The following is a 26,378-nucleotide window of genomic DNA, read 5'->3' as shown; positions in this document are numbered from 1 at the left end:
GAAGAAAGAACTCATTAAATAATTAAAATCAAAGAAACTGAAAACATCAAATAACTAGAATCAAAGAAAATTCTTCACAATAAAATCAAAACTTGATCATTTAGAGTTGCCAAGAAAAAGCATCTGAGAACAGGGCACTTTCAGGTGGAAACCAGCAGGAATTCCCCCCACTAGATTTCTAGACTTCTCTCGGGTCCAGAGTCCAGCCCTGCACCGGACCAGAACCACAAAGAGCTGATCTTCCCTTAATGAACTAATCATCACTAATTGGCTTAAATGAAAACAGATGACAGGTGTGTGTGTGTGTGTGTGTGTGTGTGTGTGTGTGTGTGTGTGTGTGTGTGTGTGTGTGTGTGTGTGTGTGTGTGTGTGTGTGTGTGTGTGTCTGTGTCTGTGTCTGTGTCTGTGTGTGTGTGTGTGTGTGTTGAATTTGCTTATAACGATCAACAAGTAGCCTATGTTGTATGTATCGAGTGTCACATAAAAAATTACATTCTATACATCACTTTTGGGTTTGCCTAAATGGTGTGTGTGCGGGTGCGTGTGCGTCTGTGTCTGTGTCTGTGTCTGTGTCTGTGTCTGTGTCTGTGTCTGTGTGTGTGTGTGTATTGTGTATGTGTGTGCGTGCATGTGCATGTACATGTGCAGGTGTGTGTTTGTGTGCCCACGTGCGTGCGTGCGTGTGTGTGTCCGTGTGTGTCACCCTGGAGAAATACACACACACACACACTCAAAGTAAATGCACACACCTACTAAGTTAATAAGGAGCAGCTACATTAGAGGCACAGTCCCACTCTCAGCTCAGAACAGCTCTGGAACCCCAGACTGATGTGAGTATGGCTATCTGTGTGTGTGTGTGTGTGTGTGTGTGTGTGTGTGTGTGTGTGTGTGTGTGTGTGTGTGTGTGTGTGTGTGTGTGTGTGTGTGTGTGTGTGTGTGTGTGTGTGTGTGTGTGGCAGAGAGGGAGAAATGAATGAGTGAGTGAGTGAGTGAGTGAGTGAGTCAGAGGATATAAATGGCTTATTGTTCATCACTGCAACATGTTTGTGGATTGTCTGTGCTGATGATAGAGGTTGTTAATGCTGTCTTAAATTTGCATGTGTGTGTGTGTGTGTGTGTGAGTGCGTGTGTGCGTGTATATGTGTGTGTGTGTGTGTGCTTGTGTGTGTGTGTGCGTGTATATGTGTGTGTGTGTGTGTGTGTGTGTGTGCGCTTGTGTGTGTGTGTGTGTGCCTGCCTGCTTGTTTTGTAGCGTCCTTCCTGATTGCGATGTCTCGCTCTGAAGCCTTGGCCGATGTTGACCTGCGTGCCAAACTGAAGGTGTTCCGGACGGACATCGCCATGGCAATAGACGACCCTTTCCCACTACTCTTCGGCTTGGCAGACCACAGCATCATCTCAGAGGCCCTCCTCAAGGTAACAGTGCAATCAGAGATGGCAACCTGCTGCCCCCTGGTGGCCAGCGCTATTAACCCACTAATGCCTACAGCAGCCATGAGGGATGGAGTTGCCTTCACTCGCCCAACACTCAACAAAACCCGCTGTTATAGGGGGGAGGAGACGGAGATTTTCCGTCCATGCCATTTCTCGTTCATAAATGCAATCAGCTGACAGTTGTTTACGGTTGCCATAGAACGTTGGTTACCCACCCAAGCACCGTTTAGAACGCAAGATGGCGCTCAGGTGAAAAAGGCGAATAGAGTTGGTCTTTCAATCTAGGGGGTTGCCGGTTTCAAATCCCCCCTCACCTCTCCCTGCATGGCTGAATTGACCTTGAGCACGACGCTTAACCCCACAATGCTCCAGGGACTGTAACCAATACCCTGAAAAAAATGGTTTTAAGTCGCTTTGAATAAAATGAAAGCGTCAGCAAAGTGCAATGTAATGTAATTTAAAGCACCTGTAAAAAATGCCTGTTGAATGCCTAAGCCCATGTTGGGAAAGTTAATTCTAAATATCTTAGCCTCTAATGCACATAAAAGCATGAAATGAGTTGAATTTAAACCCAAAGACCCCCATCTTGCATTAGAATTTGTTCATCCAGCTGTAACATACTCACATTTTTTATTAAAAAAGCTAAAATCTCAAGAGCCCGAATGCAGCATGTATGTGTCTCCAGGCACCAAAGGTCAAACGACATATACAAGAAATCAGGCTAAAATGGGTTAATTTCCCTACAAAGGCAATGTGCTGCAGTTCTACATTTTGTCAAAATTGAGTTTGGACTGCAAATGGTCTTAATTATATCTACCTGATCTTGCATTTAACCAAGCCGTAACTACAATATCCAACCTAACACCAATACTTTGAAGACCTTTTTCTCAGTTACCAGACGTCAGGCGTCATGTATAGATGTAGGCATCTCATGCCAGTGCATTACGCGCTGAGGTACAACACCTTTGCAATAAGTCATGGCTCGTGGTCAACACCGTGGTTAGAGAATTTGTTGCCTCAGCAAATTTCTGTTGCTAAAACGCTAATAAATGCTCTGCGGTGCCCAGACCAACACCATACCTGACCCTAACCGGTCAGCAGTCTTATAGTTATAATTACCGTACTAGTTACGTCTCCAAAGAAGTGACAGATAGTAACTGAGTTACTCCACGAGAAAATTAACTAGTTACCAGAAGTAGTAACTATTGCGTTGCTTTTTCCCCCACAAATGTCAGGGACAGGATATTCATCCATCACTGATCATAGATTGTAGGTGACAAGCGAAACAAAATTGTGGTTGGAAGAGAATCAGATGCTTTAACGGTATCAGCATTGTCCTATTTTAGCCAGCATACTTTGACATGAGAGTAGTCTACTTTTTTGTGGTGGGTATACTGTATATTTGGGTGTAGTGGAAAGTGCGCACATCCAGCAAAAAAGCATCAGCAGGTGCCAGATCAAAAAACTGTCACATGTAGGAGCGGGAAAGGATCTGCACACTGCTTGCAAAAGACTTAATTTATTAGGAGCAACGTTTCGATCATAGATCTTCTTCAGGCATCTTGAGATGATGAAGATGCCTGAAGAAGATCTATGATCGAAACGTTGCTCCCAATAAATTAAGTCTTTTGCAAGCAGTGTGCAGATCCTTTCCCACTCCTATACTGTATATTTGAGCATTGTTTTGAGGTGGGTATACTACTGTCTATTCTAAATATTGAATCAATCAATTTGAGGTGGGTATACTGAAATCCCTGACATTTTCAGGTGGGTATACGTATACCTGCACTACTATTAAAGGGACACTGTGCAGGAAATGGTCAAAAAAGGTACTGCAACTATGCTGCTCATTGAAACTAGGCTCCCTATTGCCAAATTTGATCTTTACATGAAAGTTTACAAAGTAATAAACAAATATTTTCTAGTATGGTCCAAGTACAGTCCTTTTTGCAGCTAAAAATGGCTATTTTGGGAAATTCAAAATGGCGGACCATGGAGAAGATCCCCCTTTTCATGTATGAAAAGTGCAATTTTTCCAGTCATAATGAATACTTAAGATTTGATGGTGGTGGTAAGTATTCATGAAAAAGGTAACATTAGTGAATGGGCAGCATGAATTCAGGAAATAAACAACTAAAAATCTCACACAGTGTCCCTTTAAGCCCCAACGGTCTTGTCTATTCGACTGCAGTTCCACCAGAATTCCACTGGAGGCATCGGCGGAGACCAAAATGAATTGGGCCCAATGGAGCTAGATGCTAAAAATGGTCAATTTCACCCAAGCCTTTATGGGGCCCTAAGCAACATTTCATCACAACAGATAAATGCAGCAACGGACACCACCATGGTATGTGAAGAAAGGCAACATAGAATGAAAAGAATAAGAAATACATTTTATTATTTCATGAGCCAAAGTGATGGCTCCAAGGGTTCTGTTCTGAGACACTGGTAGGAACATGATGCAACTCTGTTAGTCATTACAAAAAACCTCAATGACTGCCCTTCAGTGACAACTTCACAACACATTATAAATGACTTCTAATTTAAAACACTGCTCCATTGAACATGTTCATGTAATATAAAACACATAACAATAGAAATGCAAGATAGCTGCTTCCGATAACCTTTTGGGAGTCATTGGGTCAAGTTAAACAGGGTGCAACATCACATATTTAGGCCTAATGAAAATGTGCAGTTGTTGGGGAGAGAGGAACAATGATTTGCATACAACAACAACAAAATCATGCAACTCCAAAAACAGAAACTCTTACAGTAGATGTTAAATTTTACAACATCAAGTACTTCAACAAGTTATGAAATGGATTACATTTTGATGAGTACTAGGAGAACATGAAGTGCACACATCCAGTATTTTTCAAGCCAAGAAATCTAGATTTCCCTAGCGACCTAACATTCAATTCAACCAGACTGACCACTTTTCAAAGAAACACAGTCAGATTACTTTTTTCCTGCATCTGCCTTCTCTTTCTCCGTGTATGCTTGCACGGATCTCCACAGCGCTCTGATGTTCCCTTCCCCAAAGCCTGTGGCTCCGCGCCGCTCAATCAGCTCCAGGAAAAGGGTGTCCTCTGCAAAAATGGGCTTGGTGAACACCTGTAGAAGGTACCTGTTGAAAGAGATGTGGGGAGGGAGAGAAGACTGTCTTCAGAAGTGGAGGAAGTATGCATATGCAACAGTTATATGTCCAAATCTAGATGAGATTATGCGTCTGTATGTGAATGAATGCAATCTGTATTCAACGTGAAACAATTTGGCAACCGTTAAACCTGTTGTTGCCTCCACATGCATCATGCCCAGGGTGGCTGGCTGCTAAGGTTTTGGAGGCCTTAAGCAACTGGTCAGGAGGCCCCCCTCATAATTAAATAATAATTATAATAGAGTAGAGTATAATTTATTGATCCAGAGGGAAGTTAAGGTGTCCAGTAGCATACATACATGAATACAGAAGAAGACACAAAGACATTACACACAACATTTCACATGTATTTACCATATAGTATACTGTATATATTCACAAAGTCATCTCAATTTAGAGGCCCCAATTTTGGGGGCAAAGTGTTTGAGGCCCTAAGCCCTCTGCTTACTCTGCTTATGCCTAGCGGCGGCCCTGATCATGGCAACTAAAATAACTATTTGTAACCAGAGACGGTTTAAATGCAGAATAGAGAATCTTTGTTCGCAACGACCTAACCAAGGCAGTTCAGTTCATGTGCACCATTAGGAACATGTATTGCATTACCGTTCGGTTGATGGCAGTCTGGCCTCTTTCTCCAGCGCAGCGTCCAGGAGGATGCCATATTGTGACAGCTTCAGTGGGTCACAACCAACGCGCTCAATTTCATGGAGTTTTCCAACCTACCACAGAGCAAAACATGAACAGTCAGTGATGCTGTGAATTTGTGAATAGGCCTATGTGTACTTGAAAATGAATGAGCTGGCATTGACAGGGAGTGTATGTGAAAGTTAATCAATATAAGAAGAACATACTAACTAAAGTTACAAAAAAGGGTCTACAAGTCTTTTGTAAAAGTAGAGTAGTAGAGTACTTATTAATCCCGGTGGAAATTAAGGTGTCTGACAGCTTACATAAATACACAAAAATACACAATACAAGACATACACAAGGACCTAACACACATTATTGCACATTGCAGCAGACATGTACAGTAGCACACATTTGAGCACAGCAATTAGCCTTTCATCAGTCAAAACCTGTCCCTTGCAGTGGAGTACCAAGACACAGGTACGGTATGTGAACACAACAAACTGAAATGACGACATTTTTTTTTTTTTAGAGAGAGAGATGGAAAGATCAGAATGTACTCCACACCTCAGAGTAGTAGGCTGGGGGAGGAGAGAAGAACTCTACCCTGGCTTCGGTCATGGTCTGGGCCGTTTTCACAATATCACTGGTGTAGAGGCCGATGTGATGGATACCAGGACCTCTGTGCTGCTCCAAAAATGTATCCACCACATTCTTTCCTTGAGGGATAAGTTCAGATGGCAGTAGCTAAGATTACATGTGTATTTTTTGTTTGTTTGCTTTTTAAGCAAATGGGAAATGGCTTAACCATTTCACACTCAACTACGTACCTTGTTCGGGCAGTGACTCTGCGATCACAAACTTGCAGTCTGGTTCCATTGTTTTCTTAAAAGGAAGTGTAATTCCCATTTCACTGCATTTCCAGTACTCCATTGCTGTGAGCCGAAGTCCAATACCACCTTGATCCAGGACATAACCTTCATTTAGGTCTTCATCACTGGTTGACAAAATGCAAAGAGGTAGCTTACACAGTTACGTATGGGAGAGAGAGAGAGAGAGAGAGAGAGAGAGAGAGAGAGAGAGAGAGAGAGAGAGAGAGAGAGAGAGAGAGAGAGAGAGAGAGAGAGAGAGAGAGAGAGAGAGAGAGAGAGATCACCCAGTACGATAGCCTACCTGTTGATAAAGAATCTCTGGAAGCCGAAGAGCTTCTTGTACCACTGCATCACTTCACGCGTGCTCCGCCGAGGACAGGCGTAGGTGATGTGATCAAAGTGAGTGATATGACATTGTACATTTGTTTTATGCGATTTGCTGCTGCTGGTGCTGATGCTGCTTTCCAGTTCAGCAAAATGTGGCAAGAACGTGCCATGGTACTTAGACTTGTCCAGTAGGGTGTGGCAGACATTTCCAACAACAGACTTAACAATGCAGTAAGTAACAAATCCGTCATCGTCATGCACCTTCGTGGGAGGAACGAGTATTTCACAACCTTGGTCGACAAGCGCATGGAATGACCTATCTGCATTTTCTACTTCGAAACAGACGTTACTGGCTGTGTCCACCACATAGTTTGGGTGGTCATCGTAGAGCAGATTTTGTTTGTCGTGTAATTCTAAGTTTTTGTCTCCAATGCTCGCACAGCTGTCAGTCAAATCATGAAATGATGGCAGAGAAGACAAACGAGATTGACAACCAGGGACAGTCAACTCGTGCCTTACTGAATGTGACTTCTGATTCACAATAAAAACAGCCGACCCCCTCCGAAAAGCATACTGACCAGTCTTTTCAGTCTGTCTACTGGCAAAGAGATCAAACTTAAACTTAGACACAAGGTCGTAAGCTATTTTACTCACATTTGAACATTGCAATGAAATATGGTGCAACCGGTTTAAGTAGGCTGCCATTTTGTTGGTGGAGTAGGCCTAGTGGTAGTGGAGGTTTTTAAAGTGGAGGTAGGTGATTTGTGACAACATCCATTATGCTAATTAATCACAGCCCCTTTAGAGCGTAGACCAAAATGAATTGGACCCAATGGAGCTAAGGCTGGGGTGGGCCCTCTTTATGTGGGAAATTAATTCACATTCAGGCCAGGTTCAAGAATGAGAATACATTCTCTGACTAAGGCACTCCAACTTAAAATGTCTTTATTAACTTGACAAGTCCTCCATGGACAAATTAAAAACAAGGCCCACGTGCAGCGGCATGAGTGCCCTCTTCAAGGCAGAAACACAAAAGAATAGAGTAGTGCATTTGTTGAAGGTGTGGGTAAGGACAGGTGCAGACAACTAGACAATTAGTGCTGAGCTTCTCCCCACTGCTGAGCCCGCCTCTCACACAGCTCTCAGCATTAGAGAGCTGTCAATCAAACTAGCAAAACAAACTTTGGACCCGCCTCTCACACTGTTCCCTGCGTGAGACAGTAAACATTCACAAAATCAAGAAAACATAGCCTACTAGTTGTTGTGAGACTACACAATCTACATACATACATGGAGTAGCCTATAAATAGATCTAGGCCCTATACAAGACCACAAAAAGCTAAAAATAGTTATAAAAAAAAGTTACATTGTCGTTTAAGCCAGGGAATTCCATCGCTTTTAATTTCCAAATCCAATAAGTTTCTCGTTGCAGTAATAACTCGAGTGTGTCTCCACCTCGTATTGATGTTTTAACAATTCCAACCCCTTGAATGTTCAGACTTGATGGGTCACTGTGGTGTACATCCTTATAATGCCATAGGATAATCTTCCTTCTGTACTCTAATTGCAATCTTGTGTTCATAAAAACACTCTTTTTTCTTTTCGTCCTGCTAACATCATTTAAAAAATATATATATATTTGTTTTTTTGGGGGCATTTTGGCCTTTATTTAGACAGGACAGTCGAAGATGGTGACAGGAAATCAGTGGGAGAGAGAGACGGGGTAGGACTGGGATATGACTCGGACTCGAACCTGTGTCCCCATGGTTTGGGCATGCAAGCCCAGATGTGGGGGGCTTAGTGCGCTGCCCCCACAGCGCCCCCTTCATTCAGGCCACTTTGATACACAACAGGACTTTCAAGCCTCCCTTTGAGCCACTTGAGCCTCCCTCTATATTATAGAAATTAAAAATAGAAGTCAAGTACATGGGCAATTATTGATTAAACAGTGAACAGCTATTTCATTTGGACTTATTTGAATGCATTTTAAGCAATTAGTTCATTTTGAATCTCGCCACCTGTTTCCTCTTCATAGCCCTGGCTTCTCCGCGGCTACTTCTCCTCCAAACTGCATCTGATCCTCTGAGGCTACAGATTACACATTTCATTAGGAGTTTTTCTAGGACACTGAATAACACATTTTATGTTCTGAATTGTAATTGTGTTTAAACATTTCCCTGATTTAGTCTATTTGTAAGTAACACACAGTAACGTGAACATGTAAGAGGTTAAGTGTGTGTGTGTGTGTGTGTGTGTGTGCGCGCGCGCGTGCGTGCTTGCGTGTGTGTGCGTGCGTGTGTGCAAGCATGTGTGTGTAAAGGAAGGTTCAAGAGTTTCAAAAGGTTTTGCACATAACCTTGCACATAACCACCACCATATCTGCGGCTGAACATTCCACCTGCACTACTATATTTGTGACTGAACTTTCAACCTGCACTAACTCAAAACATGCGCACACACACACACACACACACACACACACACACACACACACACACACACACACACACACACACACACACACACACACACACACACAATATATATACTGTGTATATATAGTATACATATTAATTAGAGTCTTTTCTTCACCAGGAGACGACAGAGAGAGCAGAGAAGGAGGGGATCCACAAGGCCATGTATGCGCTCATTTCCTGCCTTCACCACCAGGGCGGCGACACCATCCCTGCCTTTTGGAAGAACCTCTCCAAGGAGTACAACCAGCAGAGCTATCCCAAGCTGCAGAGCCTTCTTAGCAGAATATTTAGAGGTATTACATCGCTCTCTCTGCTATCTCTCTCTCTCTTGCTCTCTCTCTCTCTCTCTCTCTCTCTCTCTCTCTCTCTCTCTCTCTCTCTCTCTCTCTCTCTCTCTCTCTCTTTCTCTCTCTCGCTCTCAGTCAGTATGCATACGAGAAACTGTTTGGTGTGATATTCAGTGGTGTGTGTGTGTGTGTGTGTGTGTGTGTGTGTGTGTGTGTGTCAGACCGTGCTGCTAGGGGGCCAAGGCAGAGACGCTCTCTCCTGGCCGCCACTGCAGTTCAGGGCAGGGCCAGGAAAGACAGTGGGAGTGGCCAACAGCTGAAAGCAAGTGGGAGTGGCCAACAGTTAAACACCAGTGGGAGTGGGAGTGGTCAACAGCTGGTGCCCCGCCCCAGGAAACGAGAAGCTCCGCCCAGCACAGGTAACAATGACCAGAAGACTGTTTGATTAGGAATTTCTAAAAGCGTTTAAAGCATTTCACTCAAATGGTTTGAGATTAGCGGGTTGCAAGTTCGAATCCCACCTTTCTCCCTATATCACTACATGGCTGAGGTGCCCTTGAGCAAAGTCAAATTTATTTCTACAGCACATTTCTTACACGGGTGCAAATCAATGTGCTTCACATAAAAACAAAGGTAAACATTAAACAAAGGTAGCAAGGGGCAAAGACTAAGACCCCATATCTATATTTTGCCTAAGGACCCCAAATAGGTAGAAGCTAGCCTGGTCCTGACCATCCCATAATACTGCCATTTCATTTCGTATTCATGGTCTGGGAGTTGTTTGATCTGACGCGATTGCAGGAAGCGGGAAGTTTGCACTCAGTTCTGGTTTGAATTGATTGGACAGCTCTCACCCAATTGCAGACAGTAACTCAGTAACAACATAGCGCAGGCAGGCGTTTACGGTATCGTCACGAGCGTCCTCCCCCTTTCGCCCCCACCAACCTGTCTCTTCACTTATTGGCTGTTTTCTGGGGAGGGTTGGTCGGCCAAATCCTACCGCTCGACATCGCTCCACAGAAAACAGGGGCCAGACTAGTAGTGGAGCCAATCCTTTGGTGGAAGTAATGGCGCGCAAGGCTAGGTAGAAGAGCTCCTGACTACCAATACTCTGTACTTATTTGTCTGAATGAAATGCCATATTGAAATGAAAGGTTAAAGGCCAACTTCCGATAAAACACAGTTTTACTCAATCCTTTTGAAAATCGGACGGTCACCCCAAGTTAAACTCACATGCAAGGCTCTCATAGTGGTGCGTGACCTCGGCTGGCTGTATTTCCCGTGGTGTTAAGCAATTAACATAAACAATGCAGAGAAACGAGCGAATCACAAAAGCTTTTCTGTGTTGCGTCACATCGAAAGAAGGCGTTGCCCACAAAGGTTTATGTCGAATCATTTTTCTAAAATCATGTAGAGGACTTTTTTCTGCTTGTTTTCAAAACTAGCAACGCCTGGTGGCCCGAAACCTAGCTTAGCTTAGCTATCAGCTGGTTGCTTCTCTCAGACACACACAGAGCACAAAGCCTCATACATACAGCAGTCCCCCTCTGGTCGGTCCATGCCTGCAGCTCGCCTAGGGGTCGCTGTCTAATGCCCCGTGTACATCGGGAGCGACCAACGCGAATGAAGCGACGGAAGTCATTCATTCTCTATGGAGGGTGCGCGACCAGCGCTACCGGAGCGAATTCGCCAGGGGCGAAGCTTCTTGAGCGACCAGGGCGACTTTTGACGATTAAACTCAAGCTAATCTTAAGCGAATTCGCTATGACGCTGTTCGGCGAAAACCAATTGGAACGTTCATATCGAGGAATGTCCCAGGCTGTCAAGACAGAGCCGTTATGTGATTAGCTGAATCAAACATGTCAGTGCAGCGTCCAGAGCGAATAAAACGAATTCATGGCGAAACTTCTTCAAACACCCCAGCTACCCGGTCGCGTTGGTAGCGCTTGATGTACACGGGGCATAAAGAGCACAGCCCTGAATGGAGCCTGCACGCCTCCGTTGTCACCCCTATAGTGCAGCACCACCCGGGGAAGTGGCGACTCTGACTTAAGATGATCTCTCCGCAGAGCAGGAGGAGGGAGACAATCAGAGACCGTTTTAGATGACTAACCCGGAAGACCCTCTCGTTCCTCCACAAGTCACCTTGCTAGCTTGCAAAAACGGCTTGAAACGAAGCATCCAGAACGGTTTTTAAAATAGGACCAACGCGTAACACATTCAATAACAATGGAGAACACAGCAATATTAATGAAATGACCTTGAGATCTTTAATGACTGAAGAGTTCAGATGCAAATCCCCCTAAGTGCCTTTTCAGAAAATATTCTCAATTCATTTTTATTTAATACAAAGCTATCAAATTAGCATATTTTTTATTGTATTTATGTAATGTAACCATTTATATGTATTATCAAGTACTTGAATGTAAACCAAACCAACAACGGGTTCTCTAAAAATATAGAAGTGCAGGTCTTCAGAAATGGAGTTCAGAAATGGGGGATCTGAACTCTTTGACTCTATATGACTTTATAGTGAGTGTACTGCAATGACCATGTGTTCTCAGTGTCTCGTTCTGGCTCATTACAGTAGTTGCAGCGTTGCCTGGTTCTGGTGAAGGCAGAGAGTCAGAGACTGCAGTGACACACACCAGCCAGACGGGGGAGTTGCTCGGCAGCAAAACAGCCTCTCGACCAGGGGACGTAAGTATGAATGAGAAAATGGATGAGAACACAAGAGACTTGAGTGTCAATGGGAGGAACATTCAGTTCAGGGGTGCATTTTGTTTTCTTTTTTTTGGTCTTTTTGACTTTATTTATGATAGTACAGTAAAGATGGTGACAGGAAGCGAGTGGTGTGAGAGAGACAGGGAAGGGCCGGCAAAGGACGGGAATCGAACCCAGATCGGCCTCATAGTAGACGAGTGCCCTACCGTTAGGCCACGGTAGGCCCTCAGTGTAGCATTTCCAGCAATATTCACATTCGCTTGAGTGCACGTGTGTGCATGTTCGTGTGTGCTTATGTGTGTGTCTTCCTGTACTTGTGTGTGTATCTAGGTATTCTACATGTCTACTTGTGCTAATGTGCATTTGTGTCTGTCTGTATCTGTGCGTGTCTGTCTGTTGTTCATGTCTGTGTGTGCTATTGTGTGTGTGTGAGAGAGTCTGTATCTGTGTGTGTGTCTGTTGTTCATATCTGTTTGTGCAGGCCTGCCTGTAAAATAATATTACTGTTGATGAATGTGTGTGTGCGTGTGTGTGTGTGCGTGTGCACTTATGTGTGTGTGTGTGTTTGTGTGTGTGTGTATGTGTATGCGCTCGTGTGTGTGTGTGCCCGTGTGTGTATGTGTGTGTGAGTGTGTGTGTGTTTGCGCGTGTGTGTGTGTGTGTGTGCACGAGCACAGATTAATGATGATGAGTGTGCGGTGTGTAAAGACGGTGGGGAGCTGATCTGCTGCGATGGCTGTCCTCGAGCCTTCCACCTGGGCTGCCTGGACCCCCCACTCTCCTGCATACCCAGGTACAGTACAGTGCACCGTTCAGAGGAGTAGATGTGTGCACATCCCACCCGATGGGCCAGGTGCAGGACAATGAGAGTAGGCTTAAATCCAAGTGAAATCCTTTGCCTGATGAAGTACAGTGCACAAAGTACAGTGCACCACCTTAGCCATACACTACCTTACCACCACACCTCATTTTTTGTAAGTATTTTTTGGGGGCTTTTTGGCCTTTATTATTACAGAACAGTGTGAGAGCAGACAGGAAATGACAGAGAGAGAGAGACAGGGCAGGGCCGGGAAATGACCCCGGACGAACTCGAATCGCTGTCCCCGTGGGCACCCCCCCCCCCCCCCCCACACCACCACCACCACCACACCTCTTAGCACAGCACCTGTTAAAACCTATCTCACCTGCATCTACCGCCAATAAAGTTACTCTACTCTACGCTACTCTACTCTACACATTACTTAACCCATACACAGTATATTAGCCAGGTATACGAATTACATCATCATCTTACCTTATAGGTACACTAGATCACCATCTAACTCTATTGACTTAATGCAATGTTTGTGTGCGTGTGCGTGTGCGTCTGTGTGTGTGTGTGTGTGTGTGTGTGTGTGCACGTGCGTGTGTCTGTTTTAATTTACAAATGTATGTGGTGTCATTTCTCAGTGGTAGCTGGCGATGTATGCTCTGCCAGAACACCCACGTGCAGGCTCAAAGAAGCAGTGCAGCAGTACAGGTGACGGCCACACACATAAACACACACACACACACACACACACACACACACACACACACACACACACACACACACACACACACACACACACACACAGAGTGTATTCATAATCACAACAACAGCAATACGGCTACAATAATAATACCGTAATTTCCGACCTAAGTCGCTATGTTTTTCACATGCTTTGAACCCTGTGGCTTAGACAGTACATCATGATGCAGCTAATTTGTAGATCTTTACTTGTGATGAGGCCAAAGTGAACGGGGTTAGCTCCACAGCTAATATTTTGAAAATATCCCATGTTACAATGTGAACAGCTGCAGCTTATACAGAGAAGCGGCCTGTACAATTCTTTGTTTCTTCTTATTTTGAGTGGGTGCGGCTTATATTCCGGTGCAGGTCGAAAGTTATGGTAATAATAATAATAATAGTAATGTTGATGATTATTAATATTATCATAATGATGACAGTGAAAACAACAACAAAAACAACAAAAAATAATAAATGCACAAAATAAATAAATAATACGTAGTGATAATAATACTTCATAGCAGGGCCAGTGGGTGGAGCCGTGCGGTAGCTCCACTGTGGACTTCTCCATCTTCACATCCCTCTCTGCTGTCATGGCAACCAGTTGCAGTTCCCACGGCAACTCCTCCCAGCATCCTCTACAGGTGTGTGACAGTCTGACTAGAAGCATCAAGGCTGTGTGTAGCCCGTTTGATGGAAAATTGTGTGAGAATCATGTGAGAATTTATCCATTGTCTTAATGTATACCTTGCTATGTAGTCATGTGTGACTGTCAGTCTAGTGTGTACGTGCAACCTAAAATTAATGAATTATAGTGTATGTAGGTACAGTATTTGTTACATACTGTGTGACATGTGTGTGGTTGAGCGTGTGTGCGTGTGTGTGTGTGTGTGTGTGTGTGTGTGTGTGTGTGTGTGCGTGCACGTGCGTGTGTGTGTGTGTGTGTGTGTGTGTGTGTGTGTGTGCGCGTGCGTGCGTGTGCATGTGTGTGCGCGCATGCGTGTGTGTGTGTGTGTGTGTGTGTGTGTGCGTGCAGTCTGCCACAGCAGAGAGCAGTGTGAGGGTGCTGTGTGGGATTTGCCACCTGAGTGGAGGTGACATCATCACCTGTGTCCAGTGTCAACAGGGATTTCACAACTACTGCCACTTCTCAGGGTGAGATCAGGGTGTGTGTGTGTGTGTGTGTGTGTGTGTGTGTGTGTGTGTGTGTGTGTGTGTGTGTGTGTGTGTGTGTGTGTGTGTGTGTGTGTGTGTGTGTGTGTGTGTGTGTGTGTGTGTCTGTTGGTCAATTATTTTTTTCAGAGGACAGGGTGGTGCAGCCACAGCTAATTCTACCATGAAAGACTCGATAGACCAAAAGAAGTTTAAGAGATTTATTGAAACACTGAAGTATGCAGTAGTGATTGTCTTTGGCGTAGGCCCCCGCCTGCTTAGAATAATTCAGATGAAGAGGGCGCATATCCTGCCGATGGATAAGGCAGGGGGGCGAGAGCCTACCCCCCTTCACAGGACGGGGACCAACTGGTGACGGTGGCTGGAGGTGGTGGCATTCACAGCAGATTAACGAGAGGACCATCGACCTGGGACCGTGAAGATTAGGGCAGATGCTCTCAGCATCCTTGTGGTGGCAAGGCTGAAGGGAAGATGCCGAACTGCGTCGAAAGCAGGGACACCTTGCAGATTCTCCACATGGGACGAGGACGGGCCAGCAATGGAGGTTGAAGGGGAGGTGGTGGGAGCGTCGACACCAGCGTACTCTAGTCAGCAGAAGAGCAGAGATAGACAGAGGGTTTATAAATGAGCGGGCAGGCTTCCTATTGGCTCTAGGCAAATGAATGAGAATGCAAGGGAGAGGGTGTGCCTAAGAACAAGAACAGTGATTGGTTGGTTAATTTAAGGGAATAATTGAGCTGAATACCGTCTCATCTTCCTGGCAGAACTTAACGCCTTAGCTTACATTTCTACCATGAAAGACTCGATAGACCAAAAGAAGTTTAAGAGATTTATTGAAACACTGAAGTATGCAGTAGTGATTGTCTTTGGCGTAGGCCCCCGCCTGCTTAGAATAATTCAGATGAAGAGGGCGCATATCCTGCCGATGGATAAGGCAGGGGGGCGAGAGCCTACCCCCAAAGAGAGTTTAGGTGAGTATTGAATACTCGCATGAATCGAGAAGGAAGGACTAGGCTTGAAGCATCATGATGTAATATTCGGGTGAATTCTCCAGAAACTGAGAGGGTTTTCATTATGATACGAATGGCATTATTTACTGATAGGTAAAACGTGACTTACTTACGAATGTGCTTGACAATCATTGGAGTTCGAAAGATGGTGCGCATGACCTGCCGTCAGGGATGGCAGGAGGTGAAAGCCAACCCCCCAAAAATAGTGTGAAAATGAATGCTGTACCCACCAGACTTACGGATAATGACCAGGGCCGACGAGACTCACCGGGTTCGAGTTTGGAAGGACAAGGCCTGAGAAGACAAGAAGGTTTAGGGGTACGCAAATATCGTATGCATCGCAGACATGCTTGGGGGGAGTGAGAGCTGAACTCCAACAGACAAGTAGGAACGTGCTGGGCTGGAACACTGAATGAGGGGCTACTAAAGCGAGCTTGGGCGAAAACTGAGTATTGACACTGACCTACGGGCCGAGCTAGGCCGCCGGTGTCGAAGTGGATTGAATGTACTGGGCTTTGCTGATTGAGCCGGGCGACCGGGATTCGTAAGCCGTACTGGGCTTCGCTGATAGTACCGGCTTTAAACAGGGCTTCGTTGACTGTACCGAGCTTGAACCGGGCTTCGCTGACTGTACTGGGCTGCGCTGGCTGTACCGGGCTTTGCTGACTGAACAAGGCAACAGGGCTTCGTTAACTGTAACGGGCTTGTACTGGGCTTCGCTGGCTGTACTGGGCTTTGCTGACTGAACCGGGCGACTGGGCTTCGTTAACTGTAACGGGCTTTGAACCGGGCTTCGCTGACTGTACCGGGCTTCGCTGACTGTACCAGGCTTTGTACTGGGCTTCACTGGCTGTACCGGGCTTCGTTGACTGTACTAGGCGACTGGGCTTCGTTGACTGTACCAGGCGACTGGGCTTCGTTGACTGTACCAGGCGACTGGGCTTCGTTGACTGTACCAGGCGACTGGGCTTCGTTGACTGTACCAGGCGACTGGGCTTCGTTGACTGTACCAGGCGACTGGGCTTCGTTGACTGTACCAGGCGACTGGGCTTCGTTGACTGCATCGGCTTTGCTGGCTGTACCGGGGCGCAAGGCTTCGTTGGATGAGAGATGCATCACCAGGAGATACCGTCTTGTAGGTCTCAATGAGCAAGGCAGAGAGACCCCTAGGAACCGCACCCATCCGGAGGATCCTGAGGCGCTGTGCATGAACACGGTTTCTCTGCTTTTAAAGGCACAGAATGGATACATTAAGGCCCCTGTGTAGTTGCTATGGTCAACTAAACCTGCTGGAAGTTGAGAGCAGGGCCGTCGCGACGACAAATTAGCTGTACGATAAATTTGGTCGAGAAGTTGTAATGAACTATAAATTATCATTCTTGTAGTCATTTCCGAATGATATAATGACAAAGGGATAGACATGCAGTGTCCATCAGCGTTACATTTGCTCGCTAATTTGGATGGGAAATGCTGGCTGCAGTGTGGTCCGCCGTATTCTGGAAGCTACGAAATGGGGAGGGAACGAGCATCCATGAGAACGGTTGTGACTGTGAAGGAAAGGCATAAAGTTACGGATAACTGTGAGTAGGGAGATAGTGGACGGAAGGAATCAGATAGGAGAAACGGAGGACGGCTCCCCGGCGTTAACGTGATAGCTTGACCCGGAGGCCTTAATTGCAGCATATCCAGTGAATAGCCCTGTCTGATTACTGGGCAGGGCCGAACTAATGACCGGGGAGTGAATAGGGTGGAAAATAGCACTGGGCAATAAATTGAACAAGACTCGTGACCGAGTGTGGCCTAGGGACCTGGCCTGTTACTGCAAGATGAAGGTATCTACAATTGCAACTAGCCCCATGAGATGAGGGCGAGTTGGGTAACCACCGCCACCAGATATGATAATGAAGTTACTGTTAGGTTAGGTTACTGTATTAGTCTCCACCAGGGAGAAATTTGACTCGGAGACAGGGGTGTTTCAGCAGTACGAAATCCAAAAAACACAGAAAAGTACTAGGAAGTAACTAAAATACGAGGAAAATGACAAAGGCTCAGAAACATCAGGGTATCTACAATCGCAATTAGCCCCCAAAAGATGAGGGCAAGTTAGGTAAACACCGCCACCAGATATGAGAATGAAGTCACTGTAAGAAACAAGCAAGGTTACAGAGCGAGGCACGAGCAGGAAGGCAACCAATGGCTGGAACTCCGGCTGACCTACATACCTGTGTAAAGGTGTGAGAGCAAGCAACGCCGGGTGCGACATGCGGTCGGCAGACGCAGCCCGGACTACTGTTATATCCTACGCAAATATTCAATTGTTGGGCACTAGAGCGAGGAATTACAGCCTAGGATTGAGTGAACGAGCCTGATGGGCTTTGTAAAATAATGAATGAAATAATCATATACTTTCATACATTTAGCATATTAATCATACATTGACAAAATGAAGTTATTGATTAATCCGATTCAACGAATCATAAAGACTCCATGCATGGGCGAATAATTCGTTACCGTGTCGGACGTCAAGGGAGGCCCAAGAACCTAGCGGAGGTCACAGGCAAGGACGCTAGAGGAAATTAGCCAGGATGATTATGGCGACAAGGCCCGCCACATGCTGGAAAGAAAGAAAGGTCGGGATCCTGCGACCCGTGGTAACCTGGAAGCGAAAGACATCTTTGTGCACCTCCATCATACTGTACATACACGTGCGAGACCATGTGCTTTGTCCTGAATTTCGTGATGGGCGTGGGAGCCAGCCTATAGGGAAACAGACCCGGAATCAGTGATACGAGATGGATGACAATAACTCAAATGCGCACTGTGCAAGATGGTGGAAAGAGTAGTTATCACCATGCTGATCATGGAAACTGCACTGCTAACTATCGACAAATTTCATCCTCAGTATTTACCAAACAATTAATATTGACCAATATGACCAAAGTATGGCACATTCTGACAGTGAGAATGGCCATATCTGGAAACTTGAAATGGCATCCCGTGGAGAATGTCCCCTCCTTATGTATGAAAAGTGCCATTTTTTCATTATTATTATTATTATTATTATTATTATTATTTTATTCATTTATGTATTGTAATCATTATTTCCAGCCATAATGAACACTTGAATTAAATGATAGTTGAGAGTATTCATGAAAATGCAACACTAGCGAATGGGAATGATGACTCTGGAATTAAACCATTACACTACACAAAAATAAAATAAAAGTGAACCTCTGTGCATAAATGTGGTACGTTGGGCACAAGCCCTGACGTTTGGGGCAGTCCTGTTCTCTTGGGCTGCAAGAAACGAATACAGATACAGCATTACAAAATAGGCAGAAGACAGATGACAGAGCGTGCACTGTTAAGTATGGCAATTCTCTGAGTAGGATAGCTCTGAATGCGAACCAACATTAGCCAGTTAGAGAGAGGTGAGCAAACCTGGCAACTAGACATGAACGCGCAATTATTATTAGCCCACTATGAAGGCATTGAAGTTGCCGGCAGGTGAATTGGAATTAGGTAAATGTTGGCCACGCTATAGACCTGGAGTTAGAATGCGCCAGGAGTAGTGACGCAGGACAGAAGTTACCGCATGTCATGAGTTCCACTAGTGTACATCTCGAGTGTGACCTTCGGAGGAATCCATGCACGACCCGCGGGCTCCTTCGACCCTCGGAGCGAAGTGATGGCGATCTACAAGATAAACAAGGAAAACTCAGATAACAGAAACGGCTAACATGGCAAGGGCGGGTATGATATCATAACCATGAAGGAAACCGGCGACAGCTACCGAAGAGAAATGGGATAGCCTACATACGAACTACGAGGCAAAACCAGCTCGGTTGTGTGGGCATCTGAAATACCAGACGCGTTTTGGTTGGGTTACTTTTAATGTGATTGCCTACACCCGACCCCGGAAGTGGGGAGTCTGAACACATGAACTTGTCATGATATTTGCTTCCCGAGTTGGCGTCTAATTACAAGCCATTATACAATTTCAGGGTCAGAAATCTGCGAAGTTACATTAGCGTCGTAAGGTTGTACTCACCATGTCGGAAGGAGCGACTGAGCCAGGTAACCGCGCGGGATAGCACAGTCACCAACTTACCTGCGCAAGAACAGCCACGATCCGCCCGAGGCATAGCACTAAAACCCGGCTGGGGCAGCTAGTATACTATCCACCGCCGTCGCTGAAGTGCTTATCGGTGAGTGACCGAAAAGCGAACTGGGGAGCATTCCGGGCAAGTTTGAATAGTAGAACTACTCGAGGGTAGGAAAGGCTATCTGGCGTGCTGAAGCCACGACGAATGCGACGCGACTCTACCGGACTGAAGATGGTTCTACCTGAGAAACAAGAGTGGATAGCAGGCTAGAGAATGGGCTCTCGCCGGCTGGAGGATCGTCGGCTCCGACGGGGGAGGAGGCTCGACTGAACTTGAGACAGACAGGTGTGTTGAAGGCCACGAGTGATTTCGCTGCCTGTAAGCTTGACGCGACGTGTACTATTCGGCAGACGGTGGCCCTAAAGCGCGGCTTGGACTAGAACAACAACGATGGCAGAGGATTTGGGAGCTAGCAAAGAGACTACGCAGCAGAGAGAAGGCATGTGAGTACTAGCGTCGACACCAGCGTACTCTAGTCAGCAGAAGAGCAGAGATAGACAGAGGGTTTATAAATGAGCGGGCAGGCTTCCTATTGGCTCTAGGCAAATGAATGAGAATGCAAGGGAGAGGGTGTGCCTAAGAACAAGAACAGTGATTGGTTGGTTAATTTAAGGGAATAATTGAGCTGAATACCGTCTCATCTTCCTGGCAGAACTTAACGCCTTAGCTTACATCTCCACTATTATATGAATTAAATGTTTATTTTTTGTTTTTCCAGGATTATCTAAAAAGCATATTGATTGCTTGTATATTAATGACAATCACTAATTAATTAGCGGGCATTAGCTGTGGTCGTACCACCTGACATCTGCTACTAAAATAAACGGCATTGACCTGTACCATATGTTTCAGAAGCAGTACCACATGCAAATCCTGTAGTATCTCCTGGAGCAGAAGAGAAGAACAGTCCCGCGGCCTACAGGTGTGCATGTGTTTTGTGTGTTTCCAGTATGTATACGTATGTGTGTGGATGTCTGCAGCATATATATCTGAGGAAGAAATGTCATGCTCGCCAATGAATGAATAAAAAGAAAAAAATAACTTCAAGAACAAAAAAATCCAAAGGAGTGTACGAACCTTTTTTCCAAAAATATTTTTTTTTGTTCAGCACCAGTGATTGTGCACAAGTAACTCTCTACATGTGAGTTAAATAAACACATCACCTCTTTGTGCGTGTGTGTGTGTGTGTGTGTGTGTGTGTGTGTGTGTGTGTGTGTGTGTGTGTGCGTGTGCGTGTGCATGTGTGAGCGCGCATGTGTGTGTCTGTGCGTGTGTGTGTGTGTGTGTGTGTGTGTGTGTGTGTGTGTGTGTGTGTGTGTGTGTGTGTGTGTGAAGGCTTGTGATGTGACGGAGCAGGCGGGCACGGTGATGAGGAGGGAGGAGTTTGACTCTGGCGTTGGAGAGGTGAGATGGGAATATGTTGTATGTGCTCACCACACTGTGCATCCCCGTGTGTGTGTGTGTGTGTGTGTGTGTGTGTGTGTGTGTGTGTGTGTGTGTGTGTGTGTGTGTGTGTGTGTGTGTGTGTGTGTGTGTGTGCTACACAGTCTCACCCCAAGTAGTCAATATCTGAGTACCTTTGACCAGACTGCAATTTTTGACGTCTTGGGTATTCCTTCCACGTCACATTTTGACTATGTCCTCAAAGGCGCCCCCTTGTGGCAGCATAACGTCATTGAGGTTAGGTTTAGGAATAGGTTTAGGGTTAGGCCACATAGTCAAAATGTGACATGGAAGGAATACCCAAGACGTCAAAAATTGCAGTCTGGTCCAAGGTAGTCAGAAATTGACTACTTGGGGTGAGACTGCGTTGGTGTGTGTGTGTGTGTGTGTGTGTGTGTGTGTGTGTGTGTGTGTGTGTGTGTGTGTGTGTGTGTGTGTGTGTGTGTGTGTGTGTGTGTGAACGTGCATGTGTGCGCGTGCCCACACATCTCTATTTTGCAAGAACAATTTACTGCTACTGAAAATGCAAGCAAATTCTCCATTTACTTTCATATTAAAATTTTATGTCAGGGAATGTAACTGCATGTATTGTGTACTTACGCTACCATTACTTTGCAATTCTTTTAGATGTGTGAAAAGGAAATGGACATGGCATTTGTGGTTTAGACTATCTTGATCATGTGTAATTGCTAAATCTAATGCCACTCTCTCTTTTTCTCTCCCTGTGTGTGTGTGTGTGTGTGTGTGTGTGTGTGTGTGTGTGTGTGTGTGTGTGTGTGTGTGTGTGTGTGTGTGTTTCAGCAAGGCCCTGTAGACACTATTCTGCAGTGGGCCTTCCATAACTTGTCTCGTCCTCTGAGTGATTCTCAAGGCTACTTCCCATAGACACACATACACACACGCACACGCACACACACACACACACACACACACACACACACACACACACACACACACACACACACACACACACACACACACACACATACACAAACACTCACAGAAAGGTTGGGCCACACCCAAATAGTTTCACGTAATCCTCTCCAGTGTTTGTTCCCCTTCCCAAGGAACGCACTACAGAATGTTCTTTGCCTTTCCTCATTAACAATGTTTCACATGCATGTGAGAAATAAAAGCTTCACTAAGCTCTGTTCAAGCATGTTTATTTTTTGGTTTTAGGATATGCACATAACTGTGTCTTCTTTTCAATATACTGTGACAACAAGAGTAATGAATAACCAGAAAAAAATTGCCCAAAATAGATCACAAACTAGGGTTCAAGGGGAAATATTTTATTGGCACATAGATAGTCTTGCAAGTAAGGTAACAGACTTGATACTAAAGGCCGAAAAACATCAAAAGAGTCACAGCGTTGGCTTGAATATGGTACTATTACCATTCTTATTTTACATCACTCTTACAGTAGATGGCACTTTTATCCAAAGCAACTATAATCATTATAGGTCATTGGCAACAGCTCACGGCACAATGTCAAAGTAGGCCTACATGTCTTGCTCAAGGGCACTTCAGCCATGGATGATATTGGATTCCAACCTGCAAACTTCCAATTCAAAGGAAAAGTCCTTAATCATTAGACAACAGATGCACATGAAGAGTTCAGATGCAAACCCCCCTAAGTGCCTTTTTAGAAAATAATCTTAATTCATTTTTATTTAATACAAAGCTATTAAAATTGCCCAGTTTTTTATTTTATTTATGTAATATAACTATATGTATTATCAAGTACATGAATGTAAATCAAATCAACAACGGGGTTCTCTAAAAAATATAGAAGTGCAGGTCTTCAGAAATGGAGTTAGGGGGTTTTGCATCTTCACTCTGCACATATCCACACACTGCCTGCTCCCTTGCACTTCAACACTTGTTGTATGTACTGTAGAAGAGGCACATATGAATGAAACAACAAATAACCTCTCTTTGGAAATAGATTGTTCTTCAACCTGACAGCCTCTCTGTAAAACATTTGAAAAGGTCCCACAGCAAAAAGCAAAAATTATGCAATGCCGTGGCTGGCTTTGGGACTGTCTTCTCTGCAGAACAGGAACCATCATGGCCTGCTATCCAACTATCTCCAACTATCTCTTTGTCTCTCTCTGTCTCTCTCTCTCTCACACACACACTTCCACACACACACGCACACGCACACACACACACACACACACACACACACACACACACACACACACACACACACACACACACACACACACACACACACACACACACACACACACACACACATACTGAACCTGAAATTGAGGTGAAGAAAAGGTGACACTGATCCTTATCCCCCATGCATACACGTACGCAATCACACACACACACACACACACACACACACACACACACACACACACACACACACACACACACACACACACACACACACACACACACACACACACACACACACATGGAATGCAGAAGAGAAGAAGGAAGTGTAGGTGATTAGTGATAAAATGATAAACTTAAGCAATAAACTCTCTGTCTCTCAGACACACACACACGTACATACACAATCGCACGCACACACGGACACACACACACACACACACCACATGAGTAATGCAATTTGAATCACCAAGCCAAAGCTAGTAACTTCTTTCAGAGAAGATGTACATTTAAGATGCTCAAAAGAGTAAGAGTATGCACATCCCACCTCAACATGGACAGCTGCAGGACAAAGGCATATTTGACAGTGACAATATCATGTGCCTGATCGCTGTATGACCTGAATAAACCTTCAAAGTGGAGTTACAGTGTGCAGACTTCTATATACTTAAAGAATCTCTGCGTCTACTCTTTCTGTACATTTAAGATGTCTATTTGAAATTTGGAAATTCTGTATACTGTACACCCTTCTGGGTAGGGCTCCTTTTAGTAAAAAAAAGTATACTCTGAAAAAAACCCTGTCATGATAAAGAAGAATGCAGAGACATTACGTTACATAACACGTAGGTAGCTGATGCTTTTATCCCTGGAACTCTGGAAATAAACTACTAAAATATTACACAGCGCACCTTTAAAGTTATTTAGCTACAGGTTATTGGTTATTGGGGCAATGTGCAGTTAGCTGCCTTTTTCAGCCATAACCTTAATGCTGGATTCAAACCTGCAGCCCTCCTACAGTATCTCAAGGCTTTCCCCCTAACATTAGTCCATGGCTGCCTTGAGACCATTGAAGCCATTTACTGTACCAGTGTCTGCATTCATAATTCCTATTCCTTCTCCTATTCCTTCTCCTATTCATATTCCTATTCCTATTCATGTCTTTGTATGCAGCATTGCCTTTATTTGTAGGCTAGGGCAGATAGTCCATTGAGGTAGTACATTATTGCAGCTACTGCAATCAGCTGATCAGCTGAATAGTACAATCAGTTCAAGAGAAGAAATGCCACCAAGAATGATACAAGGAAACTGATTGTTGCTTCAAACGCGCCAATTTACTCTGAGGAAAATTGTAAGAGAGTTGCCCCTTATTAGAGATGCCTTTTTCTGCAGTCTCTTCCTGTCAGCCTCAGTGCAGCTTGAGTGCCACACTAACACTGCGTTGGTCAGACTCAGCAGGCTCACTTTGATGAAACGGTCAAAGGTCACAAGCAAGCTTGTGTCTCGTTGTTCTTTCTTTAGCACTCTCAAGAAGTGCAATAGCTAATGGGCCCTTTTTTTAACCAGAGCTGAGGTGATGATTGTCCAGTCATTAAACCTGTGGATCAGACCACTACCGTACATGCTGGAAGTTGGTACTTTCTTTTACTTAGTCTATGTGTTAGTGGACGATTTATCCAGGGCCACAGCCTACAGAAGATAAACACAAACAGCCCAAACAACAGTCTCGTGCTAAGTAAAGACGTGTTTATACAAAATAACAATGCAATGTGAATTCTTCTGTGTGGTGGTGAATGTGGGTGTATGCGTGGATGGATGAAAAGTATGGGTATTTAGGTGGATGAATGTTGGTGGGTGTGGATATATCGTTGGATGGATGAATGTGTGCTGATGTGACTGGGAAAGTGAATGTGGGGGTTTGTGAGGATGGATGGATGTAGACCTGCAGAAGGGAGCAAAAAGAAGGGCTAAAATGGTGGGTGGGGTGGAGTACATGCAAATACTTTAAAGTAAAAAAGAATACCGTCTGAGCACAGGACAAACTGCCTGTATAGGTGCATGTGTGGTATTGGTATTTTATTTATTTATTATTTTTTTTAAATGTTTATTTATTTATTTATTTATTTATTCTATGTACTGTTTTTTTCTGTTTTGAAATAATCACAAGGGGAAAAAATGAACTGAATGAACTTTGAATGAACACAATAAAGTATAAAAAAAAAAAAAACTTGACTTGACTTTTTATGTTAAAGAAAACAGATACAATATCTGCAGAATGAACTCTTTTGTGTAAAAAAATTTCCAGGGCCTGGTCTCAGTGAAGGGCAGTGTCCGCTTAGCTTCACTTCTTGAAAAAGTGCTAGCGTAACTATTTCCAGAGCAGGCCACATGACTGGAGTATGCCATTTTATGGTTTTCATGACAAGCTGGTGCCTTTCTAAACTGTTCAATGCAGTTAGATATGACTATTAAAAATAATCAGTTCGTTTATATTATTTTCTGCTCATATGACAACAAGTAAAGGACAGCTTTAGCCTTGCCGATGTGGTCATTAATGGTATCCTTACCAGAGAATTGGAAGTCATCTTAAAAGATCCATTGTGCCCATGTTGTTTATTTCTTTCCAGAATTTATGTTACCCATGAACATTTTGTTTTTTAAAGAATATTGCTCTACTACCACCATCAATTTGCCATCTTTCATAGGTAGAGAACAAGTTCAACGTCAGCGGCTGGCTGGCATTTTCGTATGGAAAGCATCTGGTACTGCTGTCACACACTGTTAGCAAAGACATCATATCGACTTGTTGCCAGTTGATGTTCATTCAAGCAGTTACCCCTGACCAAAGATGGCGGTTTAAGAGAGAATGCATGCAGGTCAAAGGTACAACAGCTCCTGATATAGTCACTACTATCATTAACTTATACTTAGGCCTTAAAATCTACATGCATATCCTGTAGTTTGTAATGCTTCTGTAATCCCCTGCAAGACAAAAATCAATT

The 26,378-nt window shown here is 44.5% G+C and overlaps 2 protein-coding genes across 2 annotated transcripts; one reads left to right on the top strand and one right to left on the bottom strand.

The window, feature by feature from the left end:
* The first annotated feature begins 1,269 nt into the window (after window positions 1-1,269).
* On the top strand, window positions 1,270-22,160 carry aire (autoimmune regulator). The gene is made up of 11 exons (XM_063222142.1): window positions 1,270-1,416; window positions 9,013-9,187; window positions 9,457-9,600; window positions 11,769-11,881; window positions 12,583-12,698; window positions 13,355-13,424; window positions 13,979-14,098; window positions 14,491-14,609; window positions 20,656-20,725; window positions 21,139-21,207; window positions 22,048-22,160. Exons 1-11 carry the CDS (start codon window positions 1,270-1,272, stop codon window positions 22,129-22,131), a joined length of 1,227 nt encoding a protein of 408 aa, XP_063078212.1. The 3' UTR covers window positions 22,132-22,160.
* LOC134468565 (4-hydroxyphenylpyruvate dioxygenase-like protein) lies at window positions 3,807-7,122 on the bottom strand. Its single transcript, XM_063222472.1, has 5 exons — window positions 6,392-7,122; window positions 6,049-6,215; window positions 5,786-5,937; window positions 5,195-5,310; window positions 3,807-4,561 (listed from the first exon to the last, which is right to left on the bottom strand). Exons 1-5 carry the CDS (start codon window positions 7,120-7,122, stop codon window positions 4,393-4,395), a joined length of 1,335 nt encoding a protein of 444 aa, XP_063078542.1. The 3' UTR covers window positions 3,807-4,392.
* Window positions 22,161-26,378: the final 4,218 nt, after the last annotated feature.

The sequence above is a fragment of the Engraulis encrasicolus genome, chromosome 18 (assembly GCF_034702125.1).
Source record: "Engraulis encrasicolus isolate BLACKSEA-1 chromosome 18, IST_EnEncr_1.0, whole genome shotgun sequence".
In the NCBI taxonomy this organism is placed as follows: Eukaryota; Metazoa; Chordata; class Actinopteri; order Clupeiformes; family Engraulidae; genus Engraulis; species Engraulis encrasicolus.
Note: the sequence above shows the minus strand (reverse complement) of the source record. Positions and strands in the feature narration are given on the sequence as shown.